The sequence below is a fragment of the Lutzomyia longipalpis genome, chromosome 1 (assembly GCF_024334085.1).
Source record: "Lutzomyia longipalpis isolate SR_M1_2022 chromosome 1, ASM2433408v1".
Lineage (NCBI taxonomy): Eukaryota > Metazoa > Arthropoda > Insecta > Diptera > Psychodidae > Lutzomyia > Lutzomyia longipalpis.
Genome location: NC_074707.1, coordinates 11,414,107 through 11,434,477, shown reverse-complemented (window position 1 = coordinate 11,434,477; position 20,371 = coordinate 11,414,107). Strand labels below are relative to the sequence as shown.

Below are 20,371 nucleotides of genomic sequence, written 5' to 3'. Positions count from 1 at the left end.
TAGATGATATCAAGCACGATGTCTCCAATGGTGTGTTTTATATCCCCATAGAGACTCATAAAGCCGAGTTGTTCTACCGCCAGGAGAAATCAATACTACACTTGGATCACACAGAAGTTCCTGAGGCTCTCAATGGGAGAGGTATTGGAAAAGTTCTTGCACAGGTAAAAATCTTCTTTTATTTTATTTAAAAGTTTCTTATTTTTCAAAAATGGATTTTTCATTTCTTTAGGGTGTCTTCAAGTATGTTGCAGACAACAATTTCAAAATGAAAGTCCATTGCGATTTTCTGCAGCATTACCTGGAGAAATACGGATCAGAGTATAAAAAGTTTGCTGTTTAAGTGACCTTTAACATTGAGAATTAGTCCACATAGAATTGACGAGAAAATTTATTTTTATATAAAGGATTTTTATTACAATAAGTTAAAAAAATGGATGATCACGATTTTAAATCAATAATCCAACATTATGGTCGGGAAAAGTTCTACCATTCAATGCAACATCGTGCCTTTGAGGGTTTATCCAAATTCTCCGGGAACTTGTGCTTTAGATTTTATAATGGGATTGCATTAGTTCTTGGAAATCGTATTCAGGAGGGCATCCGAGAATTAACTCCAATGCAAAATGAAAGGGAGTTCTCAATGGCCGTCATTTTGGCCCTAATGTTTGCCCACAAGAGATGTTCAGTGGTCGATAAGGAAGCCCTTGTAAATCTGGATACAAAATTGAAGGAAGAACGAAAGCAACTTACTGCCTTTTCAGCATACTACTCAGCTGTATTCCTTCTCATGACTGGAAAATTTGAAAAGGCTAAGGAATACGCAGAGAAAGCTTTAAAGCTCAATAGTAATTTTCCAGACGCACTGAGCCTGAAAGGTTGGGCTGAATTGCTAGGAGGAAGTCGAATAAGCAAAGGGACTTTTGAACTCTTTGAGGTTGCTCTGCAATCGGGAAAAAGTATTGATGCCAGCTTGGGCCAAGTACGATACTATCAGATCCAGAATGACTATGAAAATGCTATTGGGGTGCTTAATAAGCTTTCCATAAGATATCCAGAATTAAATATACCGCTCGTGGAGAAGATGAAGTCCCAGCTCTCCAATTGGCATTGGGATCATTCTCTGGAGACAGCAACTAGAATTCTTAATCTAGAACCAACTAACATTGAAGCTCTGCGTATTAAGATAATAATCCTTGTTTGTCGTGATGGGAACTATGGTGGAGGAGCCAGAGAGCTACAGAAACTTTTTACTGCAATGACTAAAGTTGAGCCTTCAAACTCTGAGCTTTACTTTCAAATTGGGCAACTGTTTTCACGAGTTTGTGGGCGCAACAGCATGATCCTCGAAGAAACAGTGAAGTTCATTGAAAAAGCCAATCAATTATCACCAGCAAATGCGGCTTTCTTAACGGAATTTGGGTATCATTCATATTTAGCCGGGAAGATGAAGGAAGCAACGAAGAATTTCAAATCTGCAACAAAAGTTGATGATAGTGCTATACAGGCTCTCTGTGGTCTTACTCTGTGCCAACTGGCAGAGTCAGGACCATCTGAACAAGTAAGTCAGCAAATTGAGTTTTTAACCGAAATTCAGGGACCTGCAAAACTTCCCCTACTCCTCTGGATGTCCTCAAAACTACTTCAGGACAATACCGAGCGTGCTATATCACTTATGGTTGAAGCATGTGAGATTCAATTAAAAAATCTGAGGACTCTTTCATTTGGATCTGAGTACCTAAGACGCTTTGATCCGGATTTTCTTCTTGAAGTAGCAAAGGATCTACTCCAGTACTCCCCGATTAAACTGTCTGTCTCAATGGGAGCTCTCTCATCGCGTGATGGGCTACACGTATCCCTTAAGCACAGTCTAAATATTCTCGAAATCATCGTTAAAGCCTGCCCAGGATTGATTCAGGGAGTTTTCCTACTGGCTAAGGTACAATTCCTCTGTGGAGAGATTCATACATCAACCAGTACCTTGCAACACATTCTAAACGACATTGATCCAACATATTCAGAAGCACATCTGTTATCAGCTCAAATAAATATTCAGCAGAAACAATTTCAGCGAGCTGCACAGAATTTGGAGATCTGTCTGAGTCACAATTTCAAAGTTCGCGAGAATCCGATGTACCACCTCTTCAATGGAATCATCCAGAAGAATGATCATCAGTATGATGAAGCTCTGAAGAGTTTTATTACCGCAATGAGTCTTATTGGGGTAAATACTGAGGCCATGAGCCTCAAAGTATCAATGCCTCTGGCTACAAATCCTTCCCCCAAATCCTCGTACACTCTAAGTTTGGCCGATAAGGTGACGCTTTACTTGGAAATGGTGGATACTTACATGTTGATGAATTTAAATTCTGATGCTACAAAACTCATGCAGGATGCAATGGAAGAATTTTCAGGAACTTCAGAAGAAGGACGATTGGTGATTGCTAATGCAGACTTGTCCCTGCGGCATGGAAATATTGATACAGTGCTGAGATTACTGGGGAACATACAATCTGGACAACCATACTATTTTCAGGCAAAAACCAAAATGGCCAATATTTACCTTACCCATCGAAAGGATAGAGTTGCCTTTGCACAGTGCTTTCGGGAATTGGTAGAAGAGTATCCTGAACCTGAAAGCTACATTATGCTAGGGGATGCCTATATGTCGATTCAAGAACCCGATGATGCACTGGATGCCTACAAGGAGGCCCTAAAGCGGAATCCACGTGATTCAAACTTGGCCAGTAAATTGGGAAGAGCCTACGTGAAGACTCATCAATATAACAAGGCTATAAATTACTACAAAGAAGCTACAATGTATCCGGAAAATTCCCTTCTCAAGCTAGATCTAGCAGAGTTGTATTTGAAATTGAAACAATTCACAAATGCTGAACAGACGTTGATTGATGAAATTGAAGGGGCAAAAGACGAAATGGAGGATGTCGATGCATTGCAGTTACGAACGAAACAACTGCTTTTGTTGGCTCGTGTCCGGGAGAAAGCTGGACATTTGAATTCATCATTGTCTACCTTGAGGGAGGCACGAGATAATCAGTACAAAGTACAGCAACGTTTGAATATTGAATCCTCCCTCATTCCTGAGCAAAGAAGAATCCTATCTAGGTGAGTGATAACTAAAATTTTCTTGCTTTTATATTCTTATTTATTCGTTCATATTGTATGCAGGATTTGCGTCCTTATGGCAGAACAGTCAATTCATTTGCGGGATAACGATCAAGCTGTTCATCACTACAAAGAAGCCCTGAAGTTTTCGCCCCAGGATATAACGATTCTTGCTTCAATAGCCCGTCTTTACATGCAAGTAAACAACATGGATCAATGTCAACAAACTTGTGGACAAATCTTGCAAATAGATCCTAATAATGAAACTGCTTCAGTTATGATGGCTGATCTTTCATTCAGAAGAGTATGTTAACTATTTAAATTGTTTAAAAAAAATCGTTTTTAACTTGTTTTATTTTTCATTACAGATGGATTTTGAAAAGGCCGCTTATCATTTCTCTCAACTTCTTGTCAATCAACCAACTTACTGGACAGCTCTAGCTCGCCTTATTGAAGTGATGCGCAGATCTGCACGGTTGTCGGAGGCAACGGAGTTTCTAGTGAGAGCCGAGCAAGCTTGCGTTCAGCCCACCTTTGATTCTGGCTTGAATTACTGCAAAGGCCTCTATGAATGGTATATTGGAAATCCCAATTCAGCCCTAAGATACTTCAACAATGCCCGAAAGGATTCCGAATGGGGTCAGCAGGCAATCTTCAATATGATCGAAATATGCATCAATCCCGATGGCGAATTGCCGAATGAGAATATGTCTGAGAGTAGTGAGTTTGATTTTAGAGATCCTCAGATCATGGCAATTCGTACAGCTGAAAGACTCCTTAAGGAGTTAAAGCCTCGCCCAGGATGCATGGACAATGAATCTCTTAACTACAAATTACTGCAGAATTTTATCCTCCTTGGTACGAGGCAGAAGGCTAGCATTGAGTCGGCTCTTCAGGGTTTTCTGAGTATTGCCGGGCAAGAAGAGTATAAAGAGCATGTTGGTCCAATCTTGGGAATGTCATCGGCCTATGTTATGCTGAAGCAGTCGCAAAGGGCAAAAAATCAATTGAAACGTGTTGCAAAGTCTCCGTGGACTTTTGAGGATGCTGAACATCTTGAGAGGTGCTGGCTCCTCTTGGCTGATCTCTACATCCAAGCAAGTAAGCATTGCTAAAGATTTATTTTTGCTCTGAGAATTTGATTTATTCTTGATTTTTTTTGTGTGGCATAGATAAAATGGAAATGGCAGCGGAGTTTCTCAATCGCGTACTGGAACATAACAAATCATGCGCCAAAGCGTATGAGTTGTGTGGAATGATTGCTGAAAAGGAGCAGGTTTATCGCTCGGCTGCTACGCACTATGATGCAGCTTGGCGATATGGAGGAAAATCAAAACCAACAATTGGCTACAAGCTGGCCTATCACTACATGAAGTCTAAACGCTTTGCAGACGCCATTGATGTTTGTCAGCAAGTTCTGAAATTGCATCCAGATTTTTCGATGATAAAAAAGGATATTCTCGACAAATGTCGCAACAATCTTCGTAATTAGTGAACACAACAGGTGATCATCTTACACAGAGCACACACGTGAGTGAAGCTTTTACACAGTGAAGTGTTTAATAACATATTCTGTTTGTTTTTACACTTAAAGAGAAATGTTCTTTTTTTTTCAATATACGTACATCAATATTTTAAAATGATTACTTTTGAATATAATATTTTGTAAATACTCATGATAACTACAAATCGAGGTACATAACTTGCGTGGCTGAGAGTGCACCACAGAAGCTGAGAAAGCTCGCAACACTTACGACTGCTGTTGTTGTACCTGACCACGATACAATTGATCCCATGCAGATAGATAGTATAAATTGAGCTAGGAACACCATACTGCTGACGATTGCAACATCTGTCCCTAATCCACGTACTTCCGTGCCCAATTTCGCATTCCCATCCGCATTTACTTCAAACTAAAAATTAAACAGAAAAGTAAAAGATTTTTTTCTTTAGATTTTACTGACTTTTTCTTACCGTTCCTTGGGAATGATAGTGTGCTATGAGGAGGTAGGGCATTGTAAAGAGAGTTGAGTACATTACACCAGCTGTCCAACTGAAAATAATAACTCCAATGCGATGCTTAGTGAGTGCCATCATGGTCATTCCGGAGCAGTAGAAGAGAAGCCCGCCAATGTAAACGCGTTTTGCGCCAAAACGCTTTATGAGTTTCTCAATGATAAGTGAGTAGCATGAACAGGATAATGAGTACATAGCCATTCCCCAGCATCCAAAACGAACGCCACTTTCGTACAATTCTCTCTTTGGATCATCCTCAGTTGCCTGAAAGATTAAAAATTAATTCATTAAATTTTCTGAGCCATGTGTATGTTAACGTGTAGATTAACCTTTGGATCTCCATTAAATACAGCTTCCCCAACAAAATCAGTAAAGTACAGGGAGTAGCAAACATGGGCAGACCTGAGAATTAAATTATAATCATTGAAAAAAAATTGTCTTTAGTTTCCAATAAATCGACATACCAGCAGAAGAAATTCGTAAGACAAAGAATTCTCAATGAATACGGCATCCAGATGATTGATAAGAGATAGTGAGTCAGTGTAGCTGCTTCCCCTTGACTTGGTTCACTAATTCTAGGGACTTGGACATTCTCACTGAAGGTAGTTTCAGCAATTTCCTCTTCTGATAATTTTCTTTCAAGATTAAGCGGGATTGGTGGCAGGGTGTATCTTCTCTTTTGATTCTATTAAAGAAAAATAAAAATGATAAAAAAAATCTCTGTAAATTCAAATAAATAACGTACATTGGCGGGGATGGTTAATCTGTCTACATCCTCATTTTCAAGGGTTCCGTAATTTTCACTCGTATGTCCAAGTAAATTAGTTTGAGCCTCAGCTGAATGCCTTTTCGTTTGAAGTTGTATCTGTGGGGCATCATTTTGCTCCGCAATCACATCAACTTGTAATTGCCTCTCGGCCACATCCAGGGGAATCTCACTGAAACTAGTAATGGTGTAGGACACGCAAATAACAAATATTATTGTTATGAGGGAGAAAACAGCTCTCACGTGTCCCCCCAGTAATATTCCAAGTGCTGTCTCATCCCAATTTATGCCGCCCAGTGAGTAACCAAGGAATCCACCCAGGCCAGCCATAATGGTGAAAGTCGAGAGGCCTCTTGCGTGATCTTCTGGTAAAGTGACATCGAGGAGATAAGCTCTGGAGGGACTCTGACAGGCATCTGCATCGAAATCCAGCAAGACTGTCCCGAGGATTGTGAAGAATATTCCCCAGGGATGGAAATTATCTCTTTCATCTGACTCAATCACATTAATATTCGATGCTGATGATCTATGAGGAAGCACATTGATCTGCGTTGTGTTTGTCCACGAATCATTGGCAGTTGGAGCTGAATCACCGAGTGCATAGCCAATGGATTCGCCATTTGGCACCAGAAGAAGTCCAAGAAGGACTCCGAGTGAGAGAAGGATAATAAATGGTCGTCTTCGGCCCATTCTATGGCGGCATTGATCACTCAGGGAGCCCAAAATTGGCGTTAGGAAAAATCCCACGAGTGGTGAGAGGGCCCACACCAAAGTCATCTTCTGGTGCGAAACACCTATCTTGAGAAGGGTGGGCGATACAAAGGCTGTCTCGGCTGCATATGAGAATTCAATGCCCATCACAGCAGCGGATATCCGCACGAGTTCTCGTCTTGATTTCTTCCTAAAACAAAGAGGGGGGATCTTTTTAGAATTAGCTCAGGTTTAGAACGTTTTTCACATTTAAAAAATTGATTAAAAAGATTTAGAGCATAAAATTTAATTTGAACAATAACGTATATTTAAAAAATAAATTAATTTTTAACTGTTTCAAAATCTCTACCCTATTCTACCCTAATTAGGCTTTAGTTCAAAATTATTTCCATTCCTCTATAGTACATTTTATTAAAATTACTTTCTTGAAGATAGTTATTCTTTATTTATTCAATTGCACAATTTTGCGTTGAAACTACGATGTTTTCCTTATAAATCGAGTCCATTCTTCGAGATGGGTAAATGTTGACAATAAAAGGAGATTGCTGGACCTCATGCTGTGTTTCAGCAAATAAAATTGAAAGCGACAAACCATTCTAGCATCAAATAAAGCGCAAAAGGAGCGACAATGAGGAATATGGATTTAGGTCCCCAGTGAGGCACATGATTTTTCCTAATTTGTCTAAAATCCTCCCAAGAAGGGTTGATGTTTTTCGCTATATATAGTTACCAATATACATACATAGTGATTTACCTGTAAATATGGGAGTAATCTTGAGTATCTGGGGATTCACCGCCACGCAGGGAAGATGATAAATTCCTCAAGCCACTCTTTATTGTCTCCCAGCATTCACAGGTGCCTTCTTCACGCCAATTTCTGTAATTGTCTTTAACTTCATCACGCCACTCGTGGAAGCGTCCCAAATAGCCTTGATATGATTGTAGTTTTTCCATATTTATTTTTTATTTTAATAAATTTTCCAAACACAGACTTTTCCCTGGATAGAGAATTTAAAAATTTTATTTCCAATCAAAAAACCTTCACACTCTGGAGGAATTTACTACAGCAGTGAATGTTAGGAGTTAGAGAAATCGAAATAAGAGTATTATCTCAACGTATTAAAATAATCTAATTAGAAACATTTGGACTGAATAAAGTTCATCGAAATGGAAAATGCACTAAAATCACTGGAAGATTAAATTAAAATTTCAGGATATTCTGTTAATAAACCTTTTTATTTCTTTAAAAGCTTTTAACTACTTAATTGTTTTTTTTTTTTGGTTTTAATGTGGCCTATTCGCAAGCACGATCCGAACAGATTGAATTTTAAAGGCGAACTTATGCAGGGGAACTGTTCACAAGTTTTGCCGACCGCTGGGCACTGAGAAATATTATTTCCTCTGAGTTTGCGCAAATTTGAATAAAAGCAGTGGCGGAGTTATCAGTTGGGAGATTTCTTCTTTTTTGTGCACGAGCATTAAATCAAGTTTCTGAGGATCATCCGTTGAGCAGTAAAAACAGTTAAGCGCGAGAAGTATGGCTGACGATTTCTATCACAATTCCTCGTAGAGTCCGTCGTGTTGTGTAGCTAAAAAGAAGGAGCTTTTTGTATAATTATTCGCGAATTTAATCCCTATTGTCCAATATACTTTAAGGACACTCTACTATAGTTATCCAATGTGTAAAGTAGAGAAATGTGTGTGTAATTTTTGGCTTAATCTTGTGCATTGAAAGTGGCTCTGGTGAAAAAGCGAGTGAAAGTGAGTGTGCTGCCGTTGTTGGTGGAAAATTCCTTCCAATTAGTATATTTAAAGCCATTAGAAAAAAATATGTATTGCTCCCAAGGATATTAACATTGTATGGTAATGGTATTGCTGGTGCTCTTCGCTATCGATGCTTGACTTGTACGTTTTTATGTAGACACAAAGTCCGAGACCACAGGCAACAAGAGCCGTAATCCTTATGTTTGCGCTTGTCGTACGACATGTCATTATTAATGTGGGGGAGATTCATCAGTCGACAGCATTTTATTCTCCATCCAATTAAAGAGAGCTTCAGTACGAAAATACATACAGCCATATAAGCATAAATCCTTTTCGTGGAATTTTACTGAAACAATCACTCTTCACCGTGAATTTCTATTTTTTCGCTGAAAAAAAAACGAGGAAAAGCTTCGTCGTCGGAAGGATAAAGCTATTTGTACTTAATTGTGAATGTGGTGAGAGCTTTTGCCATTTATAGTATCTAAATATGTTTTTTTTATTATTATTGTAATTAGCAAGAATCCTCATCTGTTGATTTGCTCGTTGTGAAGAATTATGGCACGATTTTGGCTATATACCTAATTGAACTCGCAAGCATACCACGTGTGAAAAGCTTTATTGTAATTGATGGAAAATTTAGGCTAATTTTATAGTTTTAGAAATCATAATTGTTTGCTTTTTATGTAGTATTATTAAGTCTTAATGCCAATTTAAAGGACCTAATTGTGTATGGAAATATTTAATATTTTTAAAATAGGATAAGTGATAAGGTTAAATTGCGGATTTCTTAAAATCTTCTACCGTAGATGTCTTAAGGTTGATCATTCTTATAAAGCTTGAACATAAATCTGAAAAAGGTTTTAAATCGTAACAAATTTATAATTTCTAAATTTTCCCTAAACAATTTCTATACATATAAAAGCTTTAGAGGCGTAATAGAGTAAAGGGTTTAGTTTTAAATTAAAGTCTTGTGAGCATTTAGCAAAGTTTCTGCAATTCTCGTGATATAGGAATGAATTGTTTCACAAACACAAACATTTTATTGGCAAGGCGACAAATGAACCTCAATTTGTAGGAAGTAGGTACACAGTGAGATTTTGGCGCGCATTTGCTGCAGTCTCACACTTGTATGTGGCGATAGCAAAAGGAATGCCCGGATATTGACGCCTGCGAATTGTTGATACTGATGAGAGAATTCCCAGCACGTGTTTAGTGAGAATGGTGCAGCACCTGATTGTCAATTAAATCATGATCTTAATCGCGTTGCTTTTGGGATTTGAGAGAAATGAAATTAATATTGCTGCAGAAGGTTTAATTGATAATTATTTATTGTAAAAGTCATTTAAAATTGCAAGCTGTTGCACATACATATACAAGTGTCCCGGCAATTCGTTGCCAAGATCAAGATCATGTTAAAATATTATTTAGGTATTTAGATCAAGGTACTGGTATAAACGTATAATTACAGTCAGGGAGTAATTTCAGCTGTGTTTATTCCGCAGTCTCTTAATTCTTTCACACTAGACTGTAGTAGGGGACTACCTCGTGGCAATAACCTCTTACATTTTCCAGTAATATACAAATCAATTTGTATCAGATAAATGAATCAGAGGCGTGCGGGTAGTAATTCAATTGCTATAATGATTAGGGGTTGATTTTAGCTCCCTGTTGCTCATAATTTGGACAAAAAAAATCATCCTTAGTGTGTGTAAATGAATGATCTAATGATAGATTAAGTGACAAGTACGTAGCAAATTAAGTGACGAAGATTGGTCATGAGCAGTGCCATGTTTTTTTAATTAAAATACCTACACCACAGAGTTGATCATTGAAGTGTTGTGTTGTTCAGGAAAATATAGGGTGGTGGGGATGCTGAAAGTACCTCAAACTTCTCTCTCATATATATATTTATGAAGACTCTATATTTCGTACATGCTGTAGTGTGGTGGATACTAAAGAAGAATGCGCTTTTCTTTGTCGTTTATACACAATCACATTATTCTCAATATCAATGTCCCTGTAGTATAGGAAAAAGGCACATATTAGTTCTATTGAGACATTCTAATTTTAATTTCATTAATTCTTCACTTATGTATGGTTTAGTTAGATAATGTCATTTGTTCAATAAAGACACACTCTTTCGGTGGGGCTCCTCGTACGGGGAAAAACGAATTGAGGAAAAGAGTGAAAAGTTTCCGTGGGAAATAAATTATTGTGGTCATTTTTAAATTAATAAGTGAAAATATAGATCCATATAAACGTGACTGAGAACACGGTGCTAAATTTAAACAAAAAAAAAGAAATTCAGTTGCAACCGGAAATATCCTGAGGGGGGGTGTAAAGAAGAAAATATGAAGAACCAACCCTCATCACCTTGAACAGGTGGAAACACACGAATATTATCGATTGTCCCCACAATAGCTAAATAATGTATTAATGCATTGAATATGGATATTTGGGCAGTGTATCTGGGAGATATGGAAGCCACAGTACCATTAGTACATTAGTTGATTTTCATGTGAGATGCCAAAGAAGAAGGGTTCGTGAAGTGAGTTGGGAAAATTCCTACAAAGTGAATGTGTTTGTTTAAGTAGTGAAAGGGGCAGAAGATCGACACTTTTGGGTTTGAGCCACTAATTCAGATCTTTTTATAAGCCATCCAACGTCATTCTTTTTTTTTTTTTGGCAAAATAGGAGGGTTTATTTACATTTTCTACGGGTCAATTGTAAATTGTAAATATTCAATTTATTGGTGTGTGAAGAGTGATTCTGTTTCTCCTAATTTAATATATTGCTTTTGCTGTATTAATTTAAAACGAAGCGTCTATTTTTTTGGAAGTTTAAATTAACCAGAGGCTGTTGTGTTAGAAAATTACTTAATTTATAGAGAAGTAAGCAACATTACATGAAGATCTGTGCCTTTGGTGATACATAAAACCTGATAATCTGTGTGCCTTGAGGAGGAGGATATAGCATACTGGATCCGCTGTTGGTACGCCGTGATACTTTCGAATTGGACTCGATAAATTTGGTTGATGTCCCAGAACTTACTAGTCCCGATTCTAATTATTCAGCATTTTCTGATCAAGACGAAGAAACGGAAGAAGTAGCAGAAATTGCCCACCCGCGCTACAAAATGGGTAAGATGGGAAAAAAATGATTTTCTTTTTCTTAAAATCCTCACACTTTTTGGACTAACGTGTAAAAGAAATGCTTTCCACTTCAGGGCTAGATTTTATGGATAGCACAGCGGTAGACTACGACAATGCCCTTTTGAATACAGGATTTGGAAAATTTCACTATCTACTCTTGACTGTTTGTGGACTAATTTATATGAACACGGCAATTGGCATCACAATCTTGTCGTTTGTGCTGCCTTCTGCCACGTGCGATTTTCAAATGACATCAGAAGACAAGGGTTGGCTCACGGCATCACCAATGCTGGGCATGGTGATTGGTTCCTATTTCTGGGGTTGTCTCGCAGATACTAAGGGTAGAAAAATTGTGCTCATTGCATCGCTCTTGGTTGATGGAATTTGCGGACTGATATCATCCGTGGCGCAGTACTTTTGGCTCTTTATGCTATGCCGATTCTTCAATGGATTTGGGTAAGATAAAATTACATTATGCTCTTTAGCACAAGCTGTGTGTTTTATTTTTGTGCTTGAAAAATATCAATTTTGTAAAAGAATTGAAAAACTTTTCTATATTAACCCATCATTACACCCGCCTCCCTTACCAAATTCCATGCTATATAGCACACATGTGTACATAATAATAAGACAATGAAGGATGCAAGTGTCGATTGATGGCTTCTTTATAGTTTTTTAATAATTCTGGAGGTTAAACGCGGTTAGATGTATTGACTTTTCGCTTTTAATAAATTAGTTGGAAGTTCATGGGTAAATGTTTCTAAACATCTGTGTAGAAGGACACGCTGAATCCTATGTAATGGTATATAAAATATTTAAGAATTCCTTATGGCTTAATTTAGAAAATTAATAGAATGTCATAAAATTTATCAGGTGGGAAGAATCTATAATTGAGGTAAACATGATCATGAAAAATCGGTTTTGGGTGTTTTTTATACAGTCGACTTTAGCAGTGCAATTTTAGCTAGGTACCTATTAAATAAATTTGATCTATTAAGTTGATTAGAATTTTTAGAAGTAATTCTATTTCTTTAAAGTTTAAAGAATTAATATAAATTATGTTTTTGAACATAATTAAAAATTTAAAAATACTTAAAAAAATATTATTTTTTTTTTTGATTTCAGGATAACAGGAGCTATGGGAATCTGCTTTCCATATTTGGGTGAATTCCAACCAACAAGGTATCGGGAAAAGATTCTGTGTTGGATGGAGATGTTTTGGACTGTTGGTATAATCATTCTACCAGGAATTGCATGGATAATAATTCCGTTGAACATAAAAATAGACCAAAATGCGTTCTTATTTAATAGTTGGAATCTATTTGTGGCAATTTGTGCACTTCCGAGCCTTCTACTTGGCTTTTGGCTGTGTTTCTTCCCGGAAAGTCCAAAGTTTCTAATAGAATGCGGAGAAACGGATTTGGCACTGGAAGTTCTAAAAGATATTTATGGATCAAATACAGGAAATGATCGCAATGATTATCCCGTGAAGACACTGAAGGAAAAGGAAAAAAGTGGTGGAATAAGTCAGAGGACTAATAAGTCAATTCGGGCATTGAGCATGCGAAAGCCCAAAGAATTTAAATTACTCTGGACGGAGATTTGGGAGCAAACTAAAGCATTGTGCAAGCCACCACATCTTAAGCATACAGCCCTCACGTGCATTATTCAATTCGGAATAACATCAAGGTAAAGAAAATTTTATTTTATTTATTTTTGATCATTTTAAAAAAAATGCGAAATTTATAATAAAATTCTTATTTTCTTTTTCAGCTACTACACTCTCATGATTTGGTTCCCAGAACTATTCTATCGATTTGAGGAATACGAACAAGCTCATCCGGATAAATCAGCCTCAGTTTGTGATGTCTCTTCAATTGTTTTGGGGAATGTGAATGGGTAAATTTTCTTCTTCTATTTTTGTAAAAACTGAATATTAAAAAAATTGGAAAATTTATTTTTCATTCACAGAACGTATGTTGACGACTTCTGCGGAGCTCCAATTGAAGACAGTGTCTATATTCACACAATTATAATTGGTTTAGCATGTATTCCAACTAGTTTATGGCTACCACTTTGCGTTCATAAACTCGGTGCACGATTCTTTTTAGGTAAATAAACATCTTTCATGCATTTTATGTCCAATAATCACATGTATTTTTTTTTTAATATTTTTTTTGCAACGCTCTAATTTGCTTATTAGTATTCAGCCTCGTTGTGGCCGGAGCTGTGACCATAGGTCTCTACTTTGTAATTGATTCAACACAGAATCTCATCCTATCCTGTATTTTTGAAGCCCTGACATCCCTCGGTATAAGTTTAGTCTACACTGTCATGGTAGATTTATTTCCAACGAATTTAAGGTGATAACTAAATTACAATTTAATTTACATTCCTTTATTTTTTTTTTTTTTTGAAAATTATAATTTTTTTTAATTTTAATTGTAGGGTTATGGCCGCAGCCTTATCATTAACATTTGGCCGAGGAGGTGCCTTGTTGGGGAATTTGCTCTTTGGATTCCTAATTGATCTAAACTGTGTGGTTCCGATTGTTCTTTTCTCGTCAATGCTTTTTGGTAAGTTATCTACTAAATTATTATTTTTTTTCTCAAAACAGGATTAAAATGTATTTTCTTTAAACATTTCCCTGCAGTCAGCGGTCTTCTCTGTTATTTATTGCCAAATACAGGAACACAGGCATTAGATTAAAAAGCAATTGTTTTGTCTTTGGGAAAGAAAATCCTGATAAAAAAAAATAAAGTAAAAGAAAATCACCTTATTTTGGACATATGAAGTATCACGAGCTTTATAATATAATTTTTTGTATAAGAAAGTAATTAAAAAAAAAAAAGAAATCATCCCTAAAGTCTATTTTTTTAATCCGATATTTACATTCATTGGAATTTTTACAATAGATCTACTTCCTGTACTTCAAATCCTCATTTGCTATATTAGGGCTATTATTTAATAAATAATTGAAAATAAAATGAAAAGTATCTCTAATATACCCAAATAGGCTATAATAAATGAAATTTGTAATAAGATCGAGAACAACCAATAAAGACTTTAGATTATCACTATTATGTTTAAGAAAAGTTGTATTGTAGAAATAGTTCTTGAATACTTTATATTGTACACTTTAGCGATTACTAAGTGATTGATCATTATGTGTGTTAAAAGGACGAGATGATGATGATATTGTTAATTTCTAAAGATATATATTTATATAATGTTTATAGAATAATGGCAAAATTTAGTTTTAAATAAATATACACGAAATACTTAAAAAGACATTAATTTGTCATTTTATATTTACACAGCATTAACTGCCTTGTTCATTACATCTAGTGGTGAAGATAAATCATCCAATCTTTCATTTTTCGCATCAATAGATGCAGGAACAGCTGAACTCAGGATGAAGTGATTGTTGTAGTAGGGAGCAGCAAAGACAGGATACTGCGAAGGATTGAAACCCGCATTTGTAAGGTAGTGTCCGGCATAGAGTCCTTGTCGTTGGGCAATTTTGAGTCGGGACGTGAGTTGCTTTTTCCACTTTGTTCTCCTATTCTGGAACCACGTCTTTATTTGCACTTCCGTGAGACTCAGACACTTGGAAAGCTCCATCCTTTTGCTCACACTTAAATATTTATCCTGTTTAAATTCATTCTCAAGTCTCTCTAATTGTTTGGCACTGTAGGCTTGACGAGGTTTCCTATCAACTCCTGGCTTCCGTGATCGCTTTCCTGATGTCTTTGGACTGCCTGTATGTAGTGTATTCTAGTCATGTATTTTACAGTGTAAATAGTTGTAACGGATTTTGTCACTTTTGAAATATATAGTCGTGAAGTACAGACGTGTGTTTTGGGGCTCCTGAGCAACGAGGCTGGGATTCTAATAAATACATATAATTACAGGTACCTAGAATAGACGGTACACATGGCGACGGAGGAGAACAATGAGGTTAAGGCCACCCAGCGCAAAAGCCGCGATGGGCCCAATTTGGGGCCATATGACCCCAAGAGATCATGGGAAAGCTACCGTGAGAGGCTAGAGATTTGGTTTGAGATGAATGATATCACCAAGGACTCCAAGAAGAGAGGATATTTGCTTACGGAGATTGGTGATGATGTCTACGAGACTCTGAAAGGACTTGTGATGCCAAAGAAGATCCTGGACAAAACCTACGAGGCATTGGTCGCAGTGATAAATGAGCATTATGGGCCAGAAAAGAATGTAATTATGGAGAGATACAACTTTATGAAGAGAGTTCAGAAGCCCGGAGAAAGCGTATCTGAGTTTATTGCCGAAATTTCCAAACTCAGTCAGCATTGCCAATTCCAGGAATTGGAGAATATGCTACGCGATCGTATTGTTTGTGGGATATTGAACGAGGGATTGAGAAAGAAGTTGCTCTCTGAGAAGAAGCTTACCTACAAGACGGCATGTGAGATGGCACGCGCTGATGAAACCGCGACCAAAGGTGTTGAAGAAATGAAAGCGGAAGTTCCTACAGCAAATGAGGGACCTGTAGTAGCCAAGATTTCTCAAAAGACGTGTTATAGATGCAAGAAGAAGCATGATGCAGCTGACTGTTGGTTCAAAGATAAGGATTGCCGGAAGTGTGGCAAGATTGGACACAGTGCGGCAGCTTGTCGTAGCAAGGAGACAAAGCAAAAGAAGGTAAATGCCGTGGAAGAACCTGAAGAGTCAACTGAAGGGGAATTGGCCTCAATTAATCTGATTGGAAAGGCTGGCCATAAAGTGGAATTGCAGATTGAAGGGCGGAAGATCTGCATGGAGATAGACTCTGGCGCATCGAACACAGTGATGTGCTGGGATCAATGGAAGACCCTCAAGGTTCCAGCAAAGTTGAAGTCTTCAAATCTCAAATTGCAGACTTGGCTAAAGAGAGGAGTGGAGATTGTAGGACAAGCGGTGGTTCTTGTGAAGTTGGCGGATAAGACTGTAAATTTGCCACTAATAATCACCAAGTCCGGCGGAAACTCTCTTTTGGGTCGAAATTGGTTCCAACCGTTGGGAATTTTCATTCATATTCCAATGATTAATGCGATTGAGGAAAATAAAGTAGAGGGGTTGTTGCAAAAGTATCAAAGCGTTTTCCGGGATGAATTGGGATCACACTCTGAGATGAAAGTCAGTCTTCAATTGATTGAGGGGACCCAACCGGTGTTTTTGAAGCAACGAACCGTGCCTTTTGCTCGACGAGAAGCGGTTGAAGAAGAGATTGACCGGCTTGTTAGCCAAGGAGTGCTGGAGCCAGTGCAATTCTCTGAATGGGCTACTCCAATTGTCACAGTACGAAAGCCAGATGGATCGATCAGGATTTGTGGGGATTATAGGGCTACTGTAAATCCAGCTACCAAGACGAATGCATACCCACTACCCACAGTAGATGAATTGTTGGCAGGAGCTTCGGGTAAGATTTTCTCTAAAATTGATTTGACACAGGCTTACCAACAATTGCTGGTTGATGATAAGACAGCAGAAATTCTCACAATAAACACACACAAGGGCCTGTTTCGAGTGAAGAGAATGCCATTCGGTATATCTGCTGCTCCAGGGATTTTCCAGAAGTTTATGGAGACGTTGTTGGCAGGTATACCGGGCACGCAAGTGTATCTCGATGATATCCTTGTGGTGGCCCAGAATGAAAAGGAGCACAGTGAAAGGATTGAAAAGGTCCTACAGAAGTTGCAGAAGGCAAATCTGACGGTAAAGAAGGAAAAGTGTCGGTTTGGTGTCAAAGAACTCGAGTTTGTGGGGTATAAAATCGATGATCAAGGAATTCACCCCACACGAGATCATGTGAAGGACATAGTTCAGACACCACCACCTCAGAATAAGACAGAGCTGAAAGCATTTCTGGGCATCATAAACTTCTATGGGAGGTTTATAAAAGACAGGGCGTCAGTGGCAGAATGTCTGCATCGGCTACTGGATGATGGAGCCGAATGGAAGTGGAAAGTTGAACATCAACGAGCCATGGATGAGTTGAAGAAAGAGCTAAGATCAGAGGCCGTATTGATACATTATCGTATGGATCTACCACTGATCTTGTGTTGTGATAGCTCACCTTACGGCGTAGGTGCAGTCTTGGGTCATGAAACACCAGAAGGAGAGAAGCCAATTGCCTATTTTTCACGAACGATGAACGACACCCAGAGAAGATATGGACAGATAGACAAAGAGGCGCTTTCAATCATCACCGCAGTGAAACATTTCCACCAGTATATTAGTGGCAGAAAAGTGAAGATTTACACTGATCATCGCCCATTGTTGGGAGTTTTCAATCCTAAGAAGCCCATTCAAAGTACATTGTCCCCTAGGATGACAAGATGGTGCTTGACGTTGGCATCATATGATTACGAAATAGAATACAGGCCCGGAGAGAAACACCAAAATGCTGATGCACTCAGTAGAGTTCCAGTGAGAGAAAGCTTGAAACTCGCGGAGGAAGAAGAATCTCGTGGGGAGATTCTAATGCTACAAGATGACGTCATCCCTGTTTCAGCCGTGGAAATTCAGGAACACACGAAGAAGGACAAGACACTGATGCGTGTGAAGAGGTGGATTTTGGAAGGATGGCCCGACAGATGTCCTGACCCTGAGTTGAAACCCTTCTTTATGGTTCGTAAAGAATTGTCAATCATGCGAGATGTCCTGCTGAGGGGGAATCAAGTCGTAGTTCCAAAGACGCTCCAAGAGAGACTGCTGAATTCACTTCATGCTACACACTGGGGCATGGTAAATATGAAAGCGATAGCTAGAAGCTACATGTGGTGGCCTGGTATTGATGCGCAAATAGAGACCAAGGTCAAGCAATGTGAGCGGTGCCAAGTGGTCCGAAACAGTCCGCCAAGAGCACCACTGTGTTCAGATGAAGAACTGCATAAACCATGGGAGAGGCTACATTTGGATTTTGCGGGACCTGTGAAAGGAGTGACTTATCTCATAGTAGTGGATGCCATGTCAAAGTGGTTGGAAGTGAAGATTGTTCGATCACAATCCAGCAAGGAGGTCATACGCATTCTCAGAGAGCTTTTCGCGACACATGGTGTACCCTCTGAGATATACACAGATAATGGTACGGCGTTTGTGTCTGAAGAGATGAAGAAGTTTCACAAACAAAACAACATCCGTGGTATTACAATATCTCCTTGGCATCCTGCGAGCAATGGACAAGCAGAGATTATGGTACAGAAGGCGAAAAAGGCTCTGGCGAAAATTGAAGGGAATGATATTAATTTGAAGTTGGCACGTTATCTATTTGCTCAGCACACAACACCAAGCAACGCAACAGGAAAAACCCCTTGTGAGCTATTGATGGGAAGAAAGCTGAAGTCATGTTTGAGCAGGATACACCCGGAGGAAATCAAAGGGGAAGGAAAAGAGAAGAAACAGCCAAGGAAGTTCCGTGTGGGAGATGCAGTGTATGTGAGAAACTACTCTGAGGGCAATCAATGGGTTCCAGCTTGGGTGGCAGAGGTCACTGGACCTGTCTCATACAAAGTTCAGACTGAAAATGGAACAGTGTGGAGACGCCATGTAAACCAGATGATTGAGCGCCTTGTGAAGAATACACCACCACCGGAAGACTTCGGAGCGACTTCAGGACAGCAGAATGTAGAAGATGAGCCTGACGATGGAGAACCATTATCAGAGGAGGAAAACGATTTTGAGAGTGCCTCTGAGAGTATTGTAAATACTACAGCAGAGTCACCGGAACAGGAACCACGACCCCAACGAGAGCGTCGTCTTCCGGCATACTTGAGAGATTATGTTTTGAGTTAAAGGGGGAAGAGGTGTAGTGTATTCTAGTCATGTATTTTACAGTGTAAATAGTTGTAACGGATTTTGTCACTTTTGAAATATATATCGTGAAGTACAGACGTGTGTTTTGGGGCTCCTGAGCAACGAGGCTGGGATTCTAATAAATACATATAATTACAGGTACCTAGAATAGACGGTACACTGTAGAAAAAATTAAATTAAATGTTAGCTGTGTTTCTTTCAGACACAGCTTTTGTGTACCGAGCAAAATCGAAAGTCGTCAGATCGGGCTCAAACTTGGGATGAGCACGAATTAGGGTCCCCACATTCCAAAAAACGTATGCGCCAAAAATAAGTTTTTTCCGGCCGGCCGTCCGGCCGTCCGGCCGTCCGGCCGTCCGGATTCCAAACTTAAATTGCAAGAGAACGATGATAGATAGAGACTTGCGGTAAACGGCAAAGTTTAAATATCGACCTGAAGAAATCCGATTATGAGGTCAAATCCACCCCCCCACCCCCCCGTCCGCCATTTTGAATAACCTCAAAATTTTGTTTTCGCTATATCTCAGCCCCTGTATTAGCTAAAAATCTGAAATTTTGATATGTTGTAGGGGCCATCAAGAGCTTTCCAACGATACCTCATTTTCGAAAATCGGTCAAGCCGTTTAGTCAATATGGCCGCCACAATTTTTCATCGAAAATCGACCATAACTCGAAAACGACTTGACCGATTTTGATCAACTCGGGGTCAAATGAAAGCTCTCAACAAACCCTACAACTTTCTAGAACATCGGAAGTTTCAAAAGTGACCGCTAGGGGGCCAAAAATCAAAAACAAAATTTTCGATGAGTTTTCGATGAATATCTCGAAAACAGCGACATAAATTTTTTTCATTTTTTGATATGTTGTAGCTGACCATATTATCTAGCTTCATGCCAAAAATGAAGAAAATCTATGGATCCGTTCTCGAGATATAGCCTTCCAAAGTTGGCATGTCATATCTCGGGTTCTACAAGTCCGATCTTGATCAACTCAAGCGCAAATG

General features: G+C 38.6%; 8 protein-coding genes across 52 annotated transcripts in view; 3 read left to right on the top strand and 5 right to left on the bottom strand.

The window, feature by feature from the left end:
- Window positions 1-20,371, bottom strand: part of LOC129790048 (solute carrier family 35 member B1 homolog) — a 766,332-nt gene that overhangs the window by 174,789 nt on the left and 571,172 nt on the right. The window lies entirely within an intron of this gene.
- The window catches only part of LOC129790119 (T-cell leukemia homeobox protein 3), a 442,143-nt gene that overhangs the window by 174,789 nt on the left and 246,983 nt on the right, over window positions 1-20,371 (bottom strand). The window lies entirely within an intron of this gene.
- The window catches only part of LOC129790159 (uncharacterized), a 241,887-nt gene that overhangs the window by 174,789 nt on the left and 46,727 nt on the right, over window positions 1-20,371 (bottom strand). The window lies entirely within an intron of this gene.
- Window positions 254-4,766, top strand: LOC129788405 (tetratricopeptide repeat protein 21B-like). Its single transcript, XM_055824453.1, has 4 exons — window positions 254-3,126; window positions 3,190-3,430; window positions 3,495-4,227; window positions 4,299-4,766. Exons 1-4 carry the CDS (start codon window positions 434-436, stop codon window positions 4,616-4,618), a joined length of 3,987 nt encoding a protein of 1,328 aa, XP_055680428.1. The 5' UTR covers window positions 254-433; the 3' UTR covers window positions 4,619-4,766.
- Window positions 4,662-8,016, bottom strand: LOC129789157 (proton-associated sugar transporter A). 2 transcript variants are annotated; one of them, XM_055825824.1, is made up of 7 exons: window positions 7,851-8,016; window positions 7,374-7,617; window positions 5,888-6,809; window positions 5,607-5,827; window positions 5,472-5,544; window positions 5,101-5,406; window positions 4,662-5,039 (listed from the first exon to the last, which is right to left on the bottom strand). In XM_055825824.1, the coding sequence occupies exons 2-7, from the start codon at window positions 7,571-7,573 to the stop codon at window positions 4,809-4,811; spliced, it is 1,953 nt and encodes a 650-aa protein (XP_055681799.1). In that variant the 5' UTR covers window positions 7,574-7,617; window positions 7,851-8,016; the 3' UTR covers window positions 4,662-4,808. The 2 variants fall into 2 exon arrangements, with proteins under 2 accessions (XP_055681799.1, XP_055681793.1); XM_055825818.1 differs by having other exon boundaries at window positions 7,374-8,016.
- Window positions 8,105-14,826, top strand: LOC129789478 (synaptic vesicle glycoprotein 2C-like). 40 transcript variants are annotated; one of them, XM_055826565.1, is made up of 11 exons: window positions 8,139-8,482; window positions 8,541-8,677; window positions 11,223-11,274; window positions 11,344-11,523; window positions 11,610-11,991; window positions 12,661-13,224; window positions 13,309-13,434; window positions 13,507-13,646; window positions 13,739-13,898; window positions 13,984-14,111; window positions 14,189-14,826. In XM_055826565.1, exons 4-11 carry the CDS (start codon window positions 11,520-11,522, stop codon window positions 14,242-14,244), a joined length of 1,560 nt encoding a protein of 519 aa, XP_055682540.1. In that variant the 5' UTR covers window positions 8,139-8,482; window positions 8,541-8,677; window positions 11,223-11,274; window positions 11,344-11,519; the 3' UTR covers window positions 14,245-14,826. The 40 variants fall into 40 exon arrangements, with proteins under 40 accessions (XP_055682381.1, XP_055682532.1, XP_055682495.1 ...); XM_055826575.1 differs by having other exon boundaries at window positions 8,541-8,838; window positions 11,252-11,274; XM_055826557.1 differs by having other exon boundaries at window positions 8,129-8,380; window positions 8,541-8,573; window positions 11,271-11,523.
- On the bottom strand, window positions 14,848-15,159 carry LOC129786915 (barH-like 1 homeobox protein). The gene has a single exon (XM_055822171.1). It carries the CDS (start codon window positions 15,157-15,159, stop codon window positions 14,848-14,850), a length of 312 nt encoding a protein of 103 aa, XP_055678146.1.
- Window positions 15,472-19,347, top strand: LOC129786914 (uncharacterized protein K02A2.6-like). Its single transcript, XM_055822170.1, has one exon. The coding sequence runs from the start codon at window positions 15,472-15,474 to the stop codon at window positions 19,345-19,347; it is 3,876 nt and encodes a 1,291-aa protein (XP_055678145.1).